Here is a 12,898-nt window from a genome sequence, read left to right on the forward strand (position 1 = left end):
TCAAGATCACACAGCTGCCAGGTATGACTGTACACAGTTGTAATTGTCACCCTGGAAGCTGTGGCAGAAGAGTGTGAGTTCAAGGCCCCACTGGGCTGCATAGGAAGACCCTGCCTCAAAAAGGAAAACAATCAAACAGCAATGGAGCCAGGACCAGTCAGTCTCTGTGATCTCTGTCTATGCCAGTGACCATCACCTGACTTTCTTGTGTGGAATCCCCCACTCTCTAGGCAAGTCAGAGTACTTGATGTCCCTCCTATACAATTCACCCCTTTTAGCACACAGGCATTAAAGAGGCCCTCCTCTCACTCCTTACAACCAAGTCATTGTTCTCATCTGTGGTCCAGAAGCCAGCTCCTCCAGGCAGCCTTCCAGGATTGTTTCTGGTTTTCTCCTTCCTCCCAAGGCCGTTTGTGAGATTCATCTTCATTGTTAACTTGACTGGATTTAGAATCACCTAGGTGATAAGCCCCTAGGTGTGTCTAGGGGGGTGTTGCTAAAGAGGGTTAACAGGAGAGAAGCCTTACCCTGAATGTGGGTGACACCATTCTACAGACTGGGATCTTGGACTGAATATAAAGTGACAAAAGAGACAGCAAGCTGATCACAAGCCTTCACCTTTCTCCGAGTGCCCATACGTGAACAATAAGTGTACCACTGTGCCTTCCCTGCCACAATCAGCCGTGTCCCTCCAAACTGTGAGCCAAAATAAAGCTTTCTTCCTTTAAGTTGCTTTCTGTCAGCATTTGGTCACAGCAAAGAAAAAAGTAACTAATACAGAGAACTGGTATTAGGAAGTATGACAGACTGGGTGTGGTGGTACAAGCCTGTAATCGGAGCACTCAGGAGGCCGAAGCTGGTGAATCTCTATGAGAGCTGGTCTGCACAGTGAGCTCCAAGGCCAGCCAGACTGCATAGTGAGAACCTGTCAGGAAGGAAGGAAGGAAGGAAGGAAGGAAGGAAGGAAGGAAGGAAGGAAGGAAGGAAGGAAGGGAGAGAGAGAGGGAGAGGGAGAGGGAGAGGGAGGGAGGGGAAAAGGAAAAGAAAGGAAGAAAGGGAGAAAGGGGGTGGTTGGAGAGACGTCTGAGTGATTAAGAATATTTGCTGTTCTTCCAAAGGACCTGGGTTTAATTCTCAGCACCCACATGATAGCTAAGAACTGTCCCTAATTCCAATTCCAGGGGATCCAACCCCTCTTCTGACCTCTGCAGGCATTGCATGACACAGGTGCATGCAATGCAGGTAATACACTCATACACATAAAAATAATAAATATTTTTTTTAAAAAAAAAAGAGCCATGCGTGGTGGTGCAGGCCTTTAATCCCAGCACTCAGGAGGCAGAGGCAGGTAGATCTCTGTCAGTTCCAGGCCAACCTGATCTACATAGTGAGTTCCAGGACAGCTGGGGCTACAGGGAGACCCTGTCTCAAAAAGACCAAAAGAGAGAGGGAAGGAGGGAGGAAAGAAAGAAAGAAAGAGAAAGAAAGAAAGAAAGAAAGAAAGAAAGAAAGAAAGAAAGAAAGAAAGGAAATCTGGGCATGGTGGCACCACATGCCTTTAGTCCCAGCACTCAGGAGACAGAGGCAGGCAGATCTCTGTGAGTTCAAGGCCAGCCTGGTCTACATAGTGAGTTCTAGGCCACCTTGGTCTATAAGTAAACCCTGTCTCAAAAAGTCCCCGACCCCCCCAAAAAGGAAAATAGGCTGTTGTTGTGATAAACCTGACCCTGTGGTTCATAGGCCTTTGGAGCTGGTCTGCAGAAGTAATGAGGAAGAGTCTGGGTCTGTGGGCTAGAAAAGTACCAGAATGCTGTAGACAGAGTTTAATGGGCTGCTTTGGTGGGAATTTGGAAGACCAGAATGCTGAGAGAATGCAGACAGCAGAGACCCAGTTCATGGGGTTTCAGAGAAAAATATGGACTCTATTGGAAATTGGGCTAGAGGCTGTCAATGTTATATTCTGACTGCCTTCTGCATTCTGCTTGTGTCCTGAAAACCTGAATAAGGTGAAATTTAAAAAGAATGTACTAATTTGCTTTGTGAAGGAAATTTCAAGATAGCCCAGTAATCAGTTTGTACCATTGTTGTTGCTTCTGTTTTTAGTCGGATCTACAATGAGAGAGGGTAGAAAGATGTGGAAAATGTGCAGTCTGACAAGAAAAGGTGTGATAGCAAGTTTACAGACAAGGCAGATCTAGAAGGAAGCTATAGCTGAGGTGTTTTGTTGTTGTGGTGGTGGTGGTGGTGGTTTTGAGACAGGGTCTCTCTGTAGCCCCAGCTGGCCTGGAACTCACCATGTAGACCAGGCTGGCCTCAAACTCACAAAGATTCACCTGCCTCTGATTTCCAAGTGCTGAAGTCAAGGCATGTGCCACCACACCTGGAAAGAAGCTGTAGTTGTTAAAGAGATGAGCACTATTGAAGAGAAATCTCACACTCTACACTGGGGCAATAGGAAAGGTGGCCAGGCAAGACCCCACCCATCAAAGTCTCCAAACAATAAAAATGTGAATTCATGGGACTGGAGAGATGGCTTAGTGGTTAAAAGCACCAGCTGCTCTTGCAGAGACCCTGGGTTTTGTTCCCAGCACCCACATGGTGGCTAACAACCATCTGTAATTCCAGTTCCAGAGGATCTGATGCCCTCTTCTGATCTCTGTGGGCATTGCATGACACAGGTGCTCTCACACACATGCAGGCAATACACTCATACACATAAAACAAAAATAAATAAATTTTTTTTAAATGTGAATTCATTTGAAAGTAGAAAGATCAAAGATCCAAGATTTGACCAGCATGCAAAAATGCAGGAGTTACAGGGCCTTGGAGGCTTGCACCAAGGTTCCGTCCAGAAAGCCATCCAAGCCAGGCAATGTGTGGCAAAATTTTAGAGGCTCACAGTTCTTAGAAGAGACTTAGAACTTGTACTTTTGGACAATGTTGGTACCATTAAGACTTTGGGGACTTTTAGAGATTAACTAAATGCATTTTGCATTGAGATGCCTGAAGAGGTAGAACGTTATAGTTAAATGTGATGTGTCAGGGCCTGGAGAGATGACTCAGCAGTTAAGAGCACTGACTGCTCTTGCAGAGGACTCAGTTTTGATTCCCAGCTCCCATATGGTGGCTAACAACGGTTTCTAACTCCAGTTCCAGGGTATCTGACATCCTCTTCTGACCTCTGAGGGCACTGCACAACACAGGTGCACCTACCTACATGCAAGCAATGCACTCATACACATTAAATAAAAATAACAAAATATTAAAAGAAAAAAGAAAGTGATGTGTCTGGGCTAGAGAGATGACTTAGTAGTTCAGAGCACATGCTGCTCTTCCAGAGGACCTGAGTTTGGTCCCAAGCACCCATGTCAGGCAGCTCACAACCACCTATATCTGCTGCTCCAGGGCATCTGAGGCCTCTGGCTTCCACAGGCACCTGCACTCATATGCACATACTTTCATAAACACATGTACAAATTAAAAATAAATAAGGGGCTGAAGAAATGGCTCATCAGTTAAGAGCACTGCTTGCTCTTGCAGAGGACCCAGGTTCGATTCCCAACACCCACACGGCAGCTATGAATCATTCTTAACTCCAGTTCCAGGGGAGTTTGAAGCCCTCTTCTGACCTCCGCAGCATTGCACGACACATATGTACTCACATACATGCAGGCAAGACACTCATACACATAAAATAGAAATATTACTTACTCTTTTTTTGAGACAGGATCTCCCTGCAGCCACAGCTGGCCTGGAACTCACAGAGATCTGCCTGCCTCTGCCTCCCAAGTACTGGGACTAGACATGTGCCACCACACCTGGCTCTTATTTTTATTCTTTGTTATGAGTGTTTGGCCTGTATATATGTAAGTGCACCCATGCATGCAATGCCCACGGAGGCCAGAAGATGGCATCTGATCCTCTGGAACTAGAGTTACTAGTGGTTGCAAGCTGCCATGTGGGTGCTGGAAACCAACCCCAGGACCTCTGCAAGATCAGCCATCTCTCCAGCCCCGATAAATATTTTTAAAGTGTTATGTTTGGTGTCAAGCTGACAAGGAATGGACTTGTGATGCTTAATCTTCATTGTCAATTACTCAAGATTTAAAATCATCTCAGAAACACATCCCTGAGTGTATGTGTGAGGGTATCCCAGAGAGGTTAAATTAAGGAGGGAAGACCACCCTCAATTGGGCAGACCCATCCTACAGACCTGGGGTCTTAAGGCTAAATAAAAAGGGAAAGGAAACCAAACAAGCTGAGGACCAGCGTCCACTTTCCTCTGCTCCCTGATTCAGACGTGAACAAACTGCCTGCCTTGCTGTCCCTGCTATGATGGACTCTTTCCCCTTAAACTGCAAACAAAATAAATCTTTCCTCTTTAAGTTGCTTTCTGTCAGACATTTGGTTATAGCAACAAGAAAAGACAGTAAAACAGCACCCCATGGCTAAGAGCTTGGGCACTGGGGTTTGGAGCCTGACCTAAATCCCTCTCTGGGCCTCAGTTTCTTTTCATTTAAAGTAGGAATAATATGTCTGTGATCCCAGCACATGAAAGGCTCAGACAGGAAGACTGAGAGTTGAAGGCCAATCCTGTCTACATGAACCTGTCTCAAAAAAACAACAAAAAGCCAAGTCAGATGTGGTAGCGCACACCTTTAATCCCAGCGAGCTCCAGGCCAGGTAGGGCTACGAGGAGACCTGTCTCAAAAAGACCACAAAAAAAAAAAAAAAAAAAAAAAAAAGTGATCTAACAACACATACTCCCAAGTAGTATGAGATCATGTACATCAAGGTACCTCATACTGCCAACCTAAAATCATGCTACAGAAGGAAACGAAACAGCACAGTCCCCACCCTAGCCCTGGCCAGTAAGGTTAAGAGCAGCAATCGATGAGAATGTGCCTTAGGAATCTCAGATGAGGGCACTTAACCCAGCCTGGAGAAGCAGGCTAGAGGAGACACCCAGAGCAGAGTCTCTAGGGTGGACAGACAGAACGAGGACTCCAGGGACACAAAGGCAGAGCACAGCATGATGTATTTTAAGAAACAGTGCTCAGGAACAGGCTTGGAGAAGTGACCTGGCCTGGGTCACACATATCTTGGAAGAGATAGGCCTCGATCCTGAAGACGCAGGGAGCTTGAAAGGGCTTTAAACAGGGGAAGAACATAGGTTGGCGATTTAAACGGATCATTCCAGACTCTAGGGGGCATGTTTCCTCTGCTGGGCTCTTTCCACATACTATACTGACCATGGGTGGTTTCCTTCTCCAATGGTCAGAGAATCTGCTCCAACCAGACTAATCTTGGACCTGCTAAAGCTTGAATGTCCCCTCCCAAACCCCACGTTGATATTTAAGTGCCATTATCATAGGATGAAAAGGTGAGTGGGTCTTAACTGAGTTAAGGCTGTTAGTGGACAACTATTCAACTGATATTCCCAGTCTCTCTTTCCCACTTCCTCCTGCCCTCTGTCCCTGTTGGGTGGCCTATGCTTTATGGCACAGTATGAAGCCTGGCAGAGGCCACTGCTGTGCTCCTGGACTGCCTAGTCCAGAATGATTACAATGACGCCTCTGTTCTTTACAAATCACCCATTCTCAAATTTTCTGTTACAGCAACAGAGAAGACTAAGGAAAGGTCCCACTATTCTATTCAATGTGCCAAAGAACTGTGTCTCCAGTCACTGCCAGGTAAGGTTTACACCTTAACACTAGGATGCATTGAAACACACTCCAGGCCCTTTGAGGACAGGGCTGGGTGTCGCTCACTTTACATCTGCAGGCACAAAATACACATTGTTTGATGGATGAACAAATGCCCTTCGGTGACTTCAAACTCAGGTGTTCTTTCCCCCAGGCACTCCGGAGGCCCTGCAGGATCCCCAGCATCAGAGCCACGGTCCAGCTGGCCTTCTCACGACCCAAGGTCAACTTGTGAAGGGAATCAGAGATTGGCCTGCTTTTTTGTGTTGCTTTTTAAATTTTCCACTAGAATTTTGGATGAATGGGAATTCTGAAAAATGCTTTCCAGCCCATACACCACTAGGCAGGACATGGTGTGACTGGAGATTGGAGGTGCCGATTGGCCAGTAAAATGCTGTATTTACAATATAGCTGGCTGTCAGAATCTGTGGGTTCTGCATCTGTGAGTTCAACCAACCACAATTTTTTTAAAAAATCATTAAAACAAACCTCTATTGAACATGTACAGATATATTTTTACGTGTTTGAGTGTATTGCTTTAATGTAAGTGCACCCATGTTGTGTAATGCTTATGGAGGTTAGAAGGCATCAGATTCCCTGGAACTGTAGTTATGGTTGTTAGCTATTTGGATGCTAGGAATGGAACCTGGGTCTTCTGCAAGAGCAGTCAGTGCTCTTAACTGCTGAGCCATCTCTCCACAGTATAAGCACTATTCACACAGGAACTGCCTTGTATTATTATAACCTAGATATGATTTAATGTGTAGAGAAGGCTGTAGGTGAATTCTAAGCAAATTCCAGGCCATTTTACAGACATGGCTGTGGCTGGCGCACCTCCATGAGCATCCTGGAACCCAGTCCCATGGACACAGAGGGAAGACTGTTGTTTTGCAGAGGACTTCTCTTACAGGTTCCCAGGCTTCCTGTGCTCCAAGCAAAGGCTGCAGGCTTTAGGTAGCCTGCCCTACCTTGCTGGTTTGTTCTAAGAACTGGAAATGAACTGGAGTAACAATACCCACTGTGGGGGATGCCAGCAGCAGTTATTCAAGAGAATTCTTACCAAACCACTGTCTGCTAGGAATTAAGGGTACTGAGAGGGATGACAGACTCAGGCCTCACTGCAACTCCAATGGCAGCTCCCTTTCCTACCAAGCCCAGCACCCCTCAATCCAGTGTTGATCCCACATTAACAGTTTAGGGCCCCTCCACCCTCCTTGAAGGGAGACGTAAAATGGAAGGTGGGAGCTGCCATGACAGGCGGTACCATAGCACGAGACTGCTGCAGGGCCAGATATACTAGGACCAAGTGAGGACCTCAGACCCAAAATCCTGGCACCTGAGTCAAGGTGCCACTTCCTACTGCAGGGAGACTGTGCTGGTACCAAGTCTCCAATGCAAACTGCCTGCCCTTTTTCCTAATCCCTTTAATCAGCTCTGTTCTTGACTCTGGGAAGGGTGGGGCGCCAATATCACCCCATAAGCCCCACAGAGGCCTTACAACTCTAAAAGGCAAGAGGGAAAGGCTTTCACAGCACTCATAAAGCTGGTTCCCACCCCCATCCCCCCACAGTCTTCACACCTCACTGGTTAGGACTCTCCTGACTCCCCCTCTGTTCCTCCAGCACGGTCAGCAGTCTCCCCTACTGGGGGGGCAGTACCATAGGGGATCCTGCTGACAGAGGCCTCTTTCAGCCTCTGCTGGTAGATAGGAAACCAGGAAACAGCTCCCTTCTGGAAGGCTGTTTGATTGGTTTAGGTTTTTGTTTGCGTGATGCTCCCATCACTTGCTAATTGAGCCTTCTGACCTCATTGCTTTAGCCCATGGGCTCTAGTGAGGGCGACTCCCTATGCACCTGAAGTGGCATCTGGTATACACCAGTACACAGCACCATATACTAATACGACCTGCCTGTCCCCCAAAACCCCGCCCCAATTAGCTGCTCTGGTGTTCCAAACAAGACAAGCTTCACTTATGTGTTTGCATAGCCATAGGTGACCCTGGGCTAGCTGTCCAGGACAGTCCTTAGGGCTCACCAGAATCCTCTGATGGGGGTGGCAAGGATGGGGGCCTTGACATCAATGAACTGCAGACCAACCACGGGAGCACAGACACCTCACAGCCAAGGACCACAGAGAGGCTCCAAGTCCCATCTTCATTCCATCATGGAGAGTCAAGTTCATCCCCCAGAAGCCTCCTCTTAGTCATATAACTCTAGTTAACAAAGCAAGACACACACACTGTGCAACTGTTTAATTTGTGCTGCTCACACTGGATACCAAATGTACTCGTGTCAGGCCCTAAAAGAACCCCTTCTCCCCACACAGAGGATGAGATGAATGCTCAAGGACAACAAAGGGAAAGAGATGCGTGGGTGACTTCTGACCACTCAGGGATAGATTTGTGCTCAGGAGTTCAATGGGGGTCGGGGAGGGGAGAAGGCTGATGGGAACACTACTGGGAACGGGGGGGCAGTCTCTGGCTTGCTGTTTGGGGTGCCAGCTGGCTACCTTTCATTGGGAAAAGCAGAAAAGTTATGAAAGCCAGGAGGCCACCCTGGTTTTCCTCACCAGAATGTGAAGGTTGCTGATGCCCTGGCCTCCTGGCTGCCAACCCCCAAGAAATGCCACTCGTTCTTCTGCAGACCTGTCCCTCCCACATGGGCTAGACAGACACGCTGCTCTCACTTCCTGTCTTCTCCACACCCTGCACACATTGAGGAGGTAGGCGGGTGAGGGAAAAGGATGAGGGTGACCTCCTGCCCAGTCTGACAATTTTGAAAGCTCTTTTCCTGGATGGAAGCAAAATGAAAACTCAGGCAATCTCCCCAAAGGCAGCTCTTGGAAGCCCTGGGAGTCGCCACCCCAGAGGACAGAGTGGGACCCCTGTCTTTGGTGCATCTGCCTGAGTCACACGCTCACCTGGCTCCTGGGCAGAGAACCCCTAACACAGCCCACACCCCAGGCACTCTGAACTGGAAAGGGCCTGCCCAGGTTGAGTCACAAACACTGATCTGGCTCCTGAGCAGGGAACTCCCAGCACAGCCCCCTCCACAGGTGCTCTGAGCTGGAAAGGGCCTGCCCAGGTTGGAAACAGCTCCCTGCTGTCAAATGTGTTGGTCTGGGTGGTGTCCATTCCATTGTACCTGGAGGTAGAATCATCCCACCAAAGGCCCCAAGATAAACCCTGACAAGGGGAGTGGCCTGCAGTGTGACTGAGAGACCCTTAGCTGTTATACAGGGGAATCACCCTCGTGATCTCCCGCCGGCAAATGGGGCACCTCTTCGGCTCTGGCAAAGTGAGGTAACACTCGCGGCAGGAGCAGACATGTCCACATTCCAGAAAGACGCAGGACTTGAAGCTGCTCAGACACACAACACAGGCACTCTTCAGACTCTCCCTGTCCTCTGGGGAGGCTTGGCTCAGTAGCTGGGCCTCGTGTTCACGGAACTCGTCCTGGAGCCGCTGCTGGCGCAGGCGCTCCTGCCGCTGAAGGTACTGCTTCCGCAGGATGAAGAAGAGGGTGGCACATGTGGTGAAGCCAAACACCAGGACCAGCACCTTCCAGAAGCGGACGCTGGACTCCTGCCTCTGCAGCAGGCTGTCGAAGTCCTGGCTGCTCAGGTAGTACTGCATACCTTGCTTGGGGGGCTGTAGGCGGATAGAGTTGTTGTCCAGGACTAGTTCACCAACCCCCGTGAGGGTGGCCCCAACCTTCAGTATCTCCTCTGTCTCCTGGATGCCTTTGGGCCGCTCACCGCTGATGTAGTGGCCAATGACATCAGTGAAGGACTGGACAGAGGGATGGAACTTCTCATACACAGTCTCTAGACCAAGATCCACTGAATCCAGGGGCTTCAGCACTCGCACGGCCACAGTCACACCATCCTCGTGGGGCACCAGGTCAAAGGGCACCGTGTTCGTCCTCTGATGAATGATCTTTGAATAGTCATTCCTGAAAGAGTACAAGGACCAAAGATGAAACACAGAGCAAGCGTCCATCTCTGGAGTGGGTCACCTACGGCCGGGGACAGGAGGAAGTCTGGCATCATAACTGAACTACAATCTCAATCACTAATGCCCAGGACCAGAGAAGGGAGGCTCCATTTTTTGGGTCCTCCGGTTTTATCGTAGACAACAGGTACTGTCAGATGTCTCCTTTCCTGTTTACTCCCTTTTGCCACTGTCACATAAATACCTGAGACAAAAACCTACTAGGATCAGAAGGAACAACAGTATACTTCATGTAATGGCACAAAGTCATCTTAAACGCCTAAATCATTAATCTGTAAGTGAATGATTCTGAAACTTTAGTGTGCCTCAACATCAGCAGACTTCAGGTTCCTTCTCCTGAAAATCAGGCTTGGTAACTGAGGAGGTGGGCCTAGGAACCTGCAGTGTAACTAGGGCCTCACAGGTTGTGACGGAAGTGCACACAGCAGTATTATGGCATGGAGAAGCCAGTCTATACGACCTGTCTCATGAGACACCAAAGGCACAGCACAGGCCCTCAGGACCCAGTCTCTGAACAGACAGTAAGGTTTTGGCTGGTGGAGAGAGGACACATACCAAAGGTGGGTTGTTCGATTCCACACCATCTTGTGCTCCTGAAGTGTCAGCCGCTGGATCACCCCCTTGCAGTTTTCCACAAACTGGCTGTTGAGTGTTTCTTTAACAGATCGCACAGCTCCTAAGTAGAAACCAAGTGTTATTTCTGAAGAATTATTCTGCCATCTCTAAGTAATTTAACCTGGGATTTTGAGTTAAGCTTAACATATCAGCATTTTCATCATCATAAGGTATGTTTTTGGAGCACTCTGCCAAGTATTTTATGTAAGTACCTTCCATAAATCACATCATTCAAGTCTTTTAACAACCTCATACCATAAAGATTACCTCTAAAATCATCGGAGACCCACAAGTTTGGTTAACCTTGCACAAAATGACCTCGGGCTATCAGACCCCAAAATGCATCCCTGACCATGGCCCTAACACCATTAAAAGGCACTAAAGGGGCCAGCAAGATGGCACAGCAGGTTAAGGCACTTGCCACCAAGCCTGACAACTTGAATTCGATCCCCAGGACCCACATGAATGTGGATGGAGAGAACCAACTCCCACAAGTTGTCCTGATGCTCACACGAGCACTGTGGAACTTACACCCATCCCTCCATACACACACAATAAAATAAATGTTGGGGGGCAACACTTATGTTAGCCAAGCTGATCTTTATCAACTCTTGGAAGATGTTATTTCCCAATTAGCACTAAACAGATAAACATACCTTCAATAACAGCATAAGGCACACATTTTCCAGGTGCTTCTGAAAGAATGCTCTTTAAATCTTCACCCAAATGCATTTTCTTAGCCCCCTAAATGCAAAATAAATGAACAAACAAAATAATATATTAGACTGGCCACTGAATACTGAAATGTTCAACCCACCTTAAGGGGAGGGAAGAATGTTGAGAAACTGAAGGAGCTGAAAGGAAGGAGAGCAGAGACTTGGCCCTTAAGCTCGAGCTTGAAGCCTGACCATGTCAACAGACTGGGGGAGTACGCTGCTCTCCTCATCAGAGGCTGGCGGTGTCACATACTTTCTTTTTCCCCCAAGTAACCAGAAAGTGCACTCCTTTTGATGTGAACACTTCTGCATGAGAATCTAAAACTGCAGAAAGAATCTCATGAAAGACCTGGGCTGAATCCAGCTGAAATTCAGACTCACTCAGCTGGGTTTTAGTTTCCCAAACTGTGAAGGGTAGGAAGAGCACAATCTTACATGCTGAGGTATGGGAAAATCCAGTCCAGGCTGGCACATGGGAGCCATGCATAATCAAGTATTCCCAGCACCACGAGAAACAGGGTAACAGCTGGGCACAGTGGCACATGCCTTTAGTCTAGCACTCGGGAGGCAGAGGCAGGCAGATCTCTGTGAGTTCCAGGCCAGTCTGGTCTACAGAGTGAGCTCCACGCCAGCTGAGGCTACAGGGAGACCCTGTCTTAAAAAGTCCAAAAAAAAAAAAAAAAAAAGACAGAAACACTCAGGGTAAGATGCAAACTCCCATCTGACCAAGAAATTAAAATCTAAAATAACCAGAAGTGTCAAGTCTTTATCCAGGGTTATTTCTTTCTTTTAGGAACTACTTGGCAAAGTTTTATTTAGTTTTAAAGATTTTTTTTTTTAATGTGTATGAGTGTTTTGCCTTCATATATGTAGGTACACCATATATACCATGTGCATGCCTGGTGCCCACAGAAGCCAGAAGAGGGCATTGGATGGTCAGGAACTGGAGTTACAGGCAGTTGTTAAGCCCCCCATGTGGGTCCTGGGAACTAAACTCAGGTCCTCTACAAGAGCAGCAAGCTCTTTAAACCACTGAACCATCTCTCCAGCTGGTTTTGTTTTTTGAGACAAGGTCTCATGCGTCCCAGGCTGGCCTTGAAATAAACACATAGCTGAGGATGATTCTAAACTCCTGATCCTCCTGCCCCAACCCCCCTCCCCGAAGTTCATGGATTACAGGTACAGTCACCACACCTGGTTTACACAGTGCTAGGGATCGACCCTAGGCTTCATGCATGCTCTGTAAACACTCTAAGAAAAGGGCTACATCCCCACACCTTGGCAAAGCTTAAGGTCACCCAAAGACCAGCCCAAGAATCTCACGTGCAACCAACTTGATACTAAATTGGTTTTGGAGTCAGAAAGTAAAATATCATTTACACTCTGAGCCAACCACTCATGGAGGAGCTTGGTAATTTAATTAGGTGAACAGCTGGGCAGCTGGACTCTCACTAGGATATCATTTGCACAGAAGATCCAGTTGCCTCCTCATAAACTGCTTCATTCTAGATTCCAAAATTTCTTTCACTGCAGGAACTTCACATTTCCATTTCTGAGCCCTTACTGAAAATAATCTGGTGGTAAAGAAGTTAGGTTTGAATCCACCTTTCATATGCCAATTAAACTTTTGTGAAATTTCAGACCAACATTTATTGAGCATCTACAATTTGTCAAACACTGAGAATTGAGAAATAAAAATAAATAAGACCTTGTCTCTGACCTTAAAAGGCCCATCTCTCAGTGGGCATAGCGGTGCATGCCTTTAATCCCAGCACTCGGGAGGCAGAGGCAGATGGATCTCTGTGAGTTCTAGGCCAGCTGGGGCTACAGGAAGACCCTATCTCAAAAAA

At 47.5% G+C, this 12,898-nt stretch overlaps 1 protein-coding gene across 2 annotated transcripts in view; it reads right to left on the bottom strand.

Annotated features, from left to right (window-relative positions):
* Positions 1-7,941: 7,941 nt before the first annotated feature.
* Positions 7,942-12,898, bottom strand: part of Mul1 (mitochondrial E3 ubiquitin protein ligase 1) — a 6,798-nt gene continuing 1,841 nt past the window's right edge. For both annotated transcript variants that reach the window (XM_008838586.3, XM_008838587.3), the window contains exons 2-4: positions 10,989-11,076; positions 10,273-10,393; positions 7,942-9,658 (exon numbers count right to left, since the gene is read on the bottom strand). In XM_008838586.3, coding sequence (XP_008836808.1) covers positions 8,929-9,658; positions 10,273-10,393; positions 10,989-11,076 — 939 coding nt within the window. In that variant the 3' untranslated portion in view covers positions 7,942-8,928. The remainder of the gene's footprint in view (positions 9,659-10,272; positions 10,394-10,988; positions 11,077-12,898) is intronic.

Source organism: Nannospalax galili, unplaced genomic scaffold (genome assembly GCF_000622305.1).
Source record: "Nannospalax galili isolate Female #2095 unplaced genomic scaffold, S.galili_v1.0 scaffold2019, whole genome shotgun sequence".
Lineage (NCBI taxonomy): Eukaryota > Metazoa > Chordata > Mammalia > Rodentia > Spalacidae > Nannospalax > Nannospalax galili.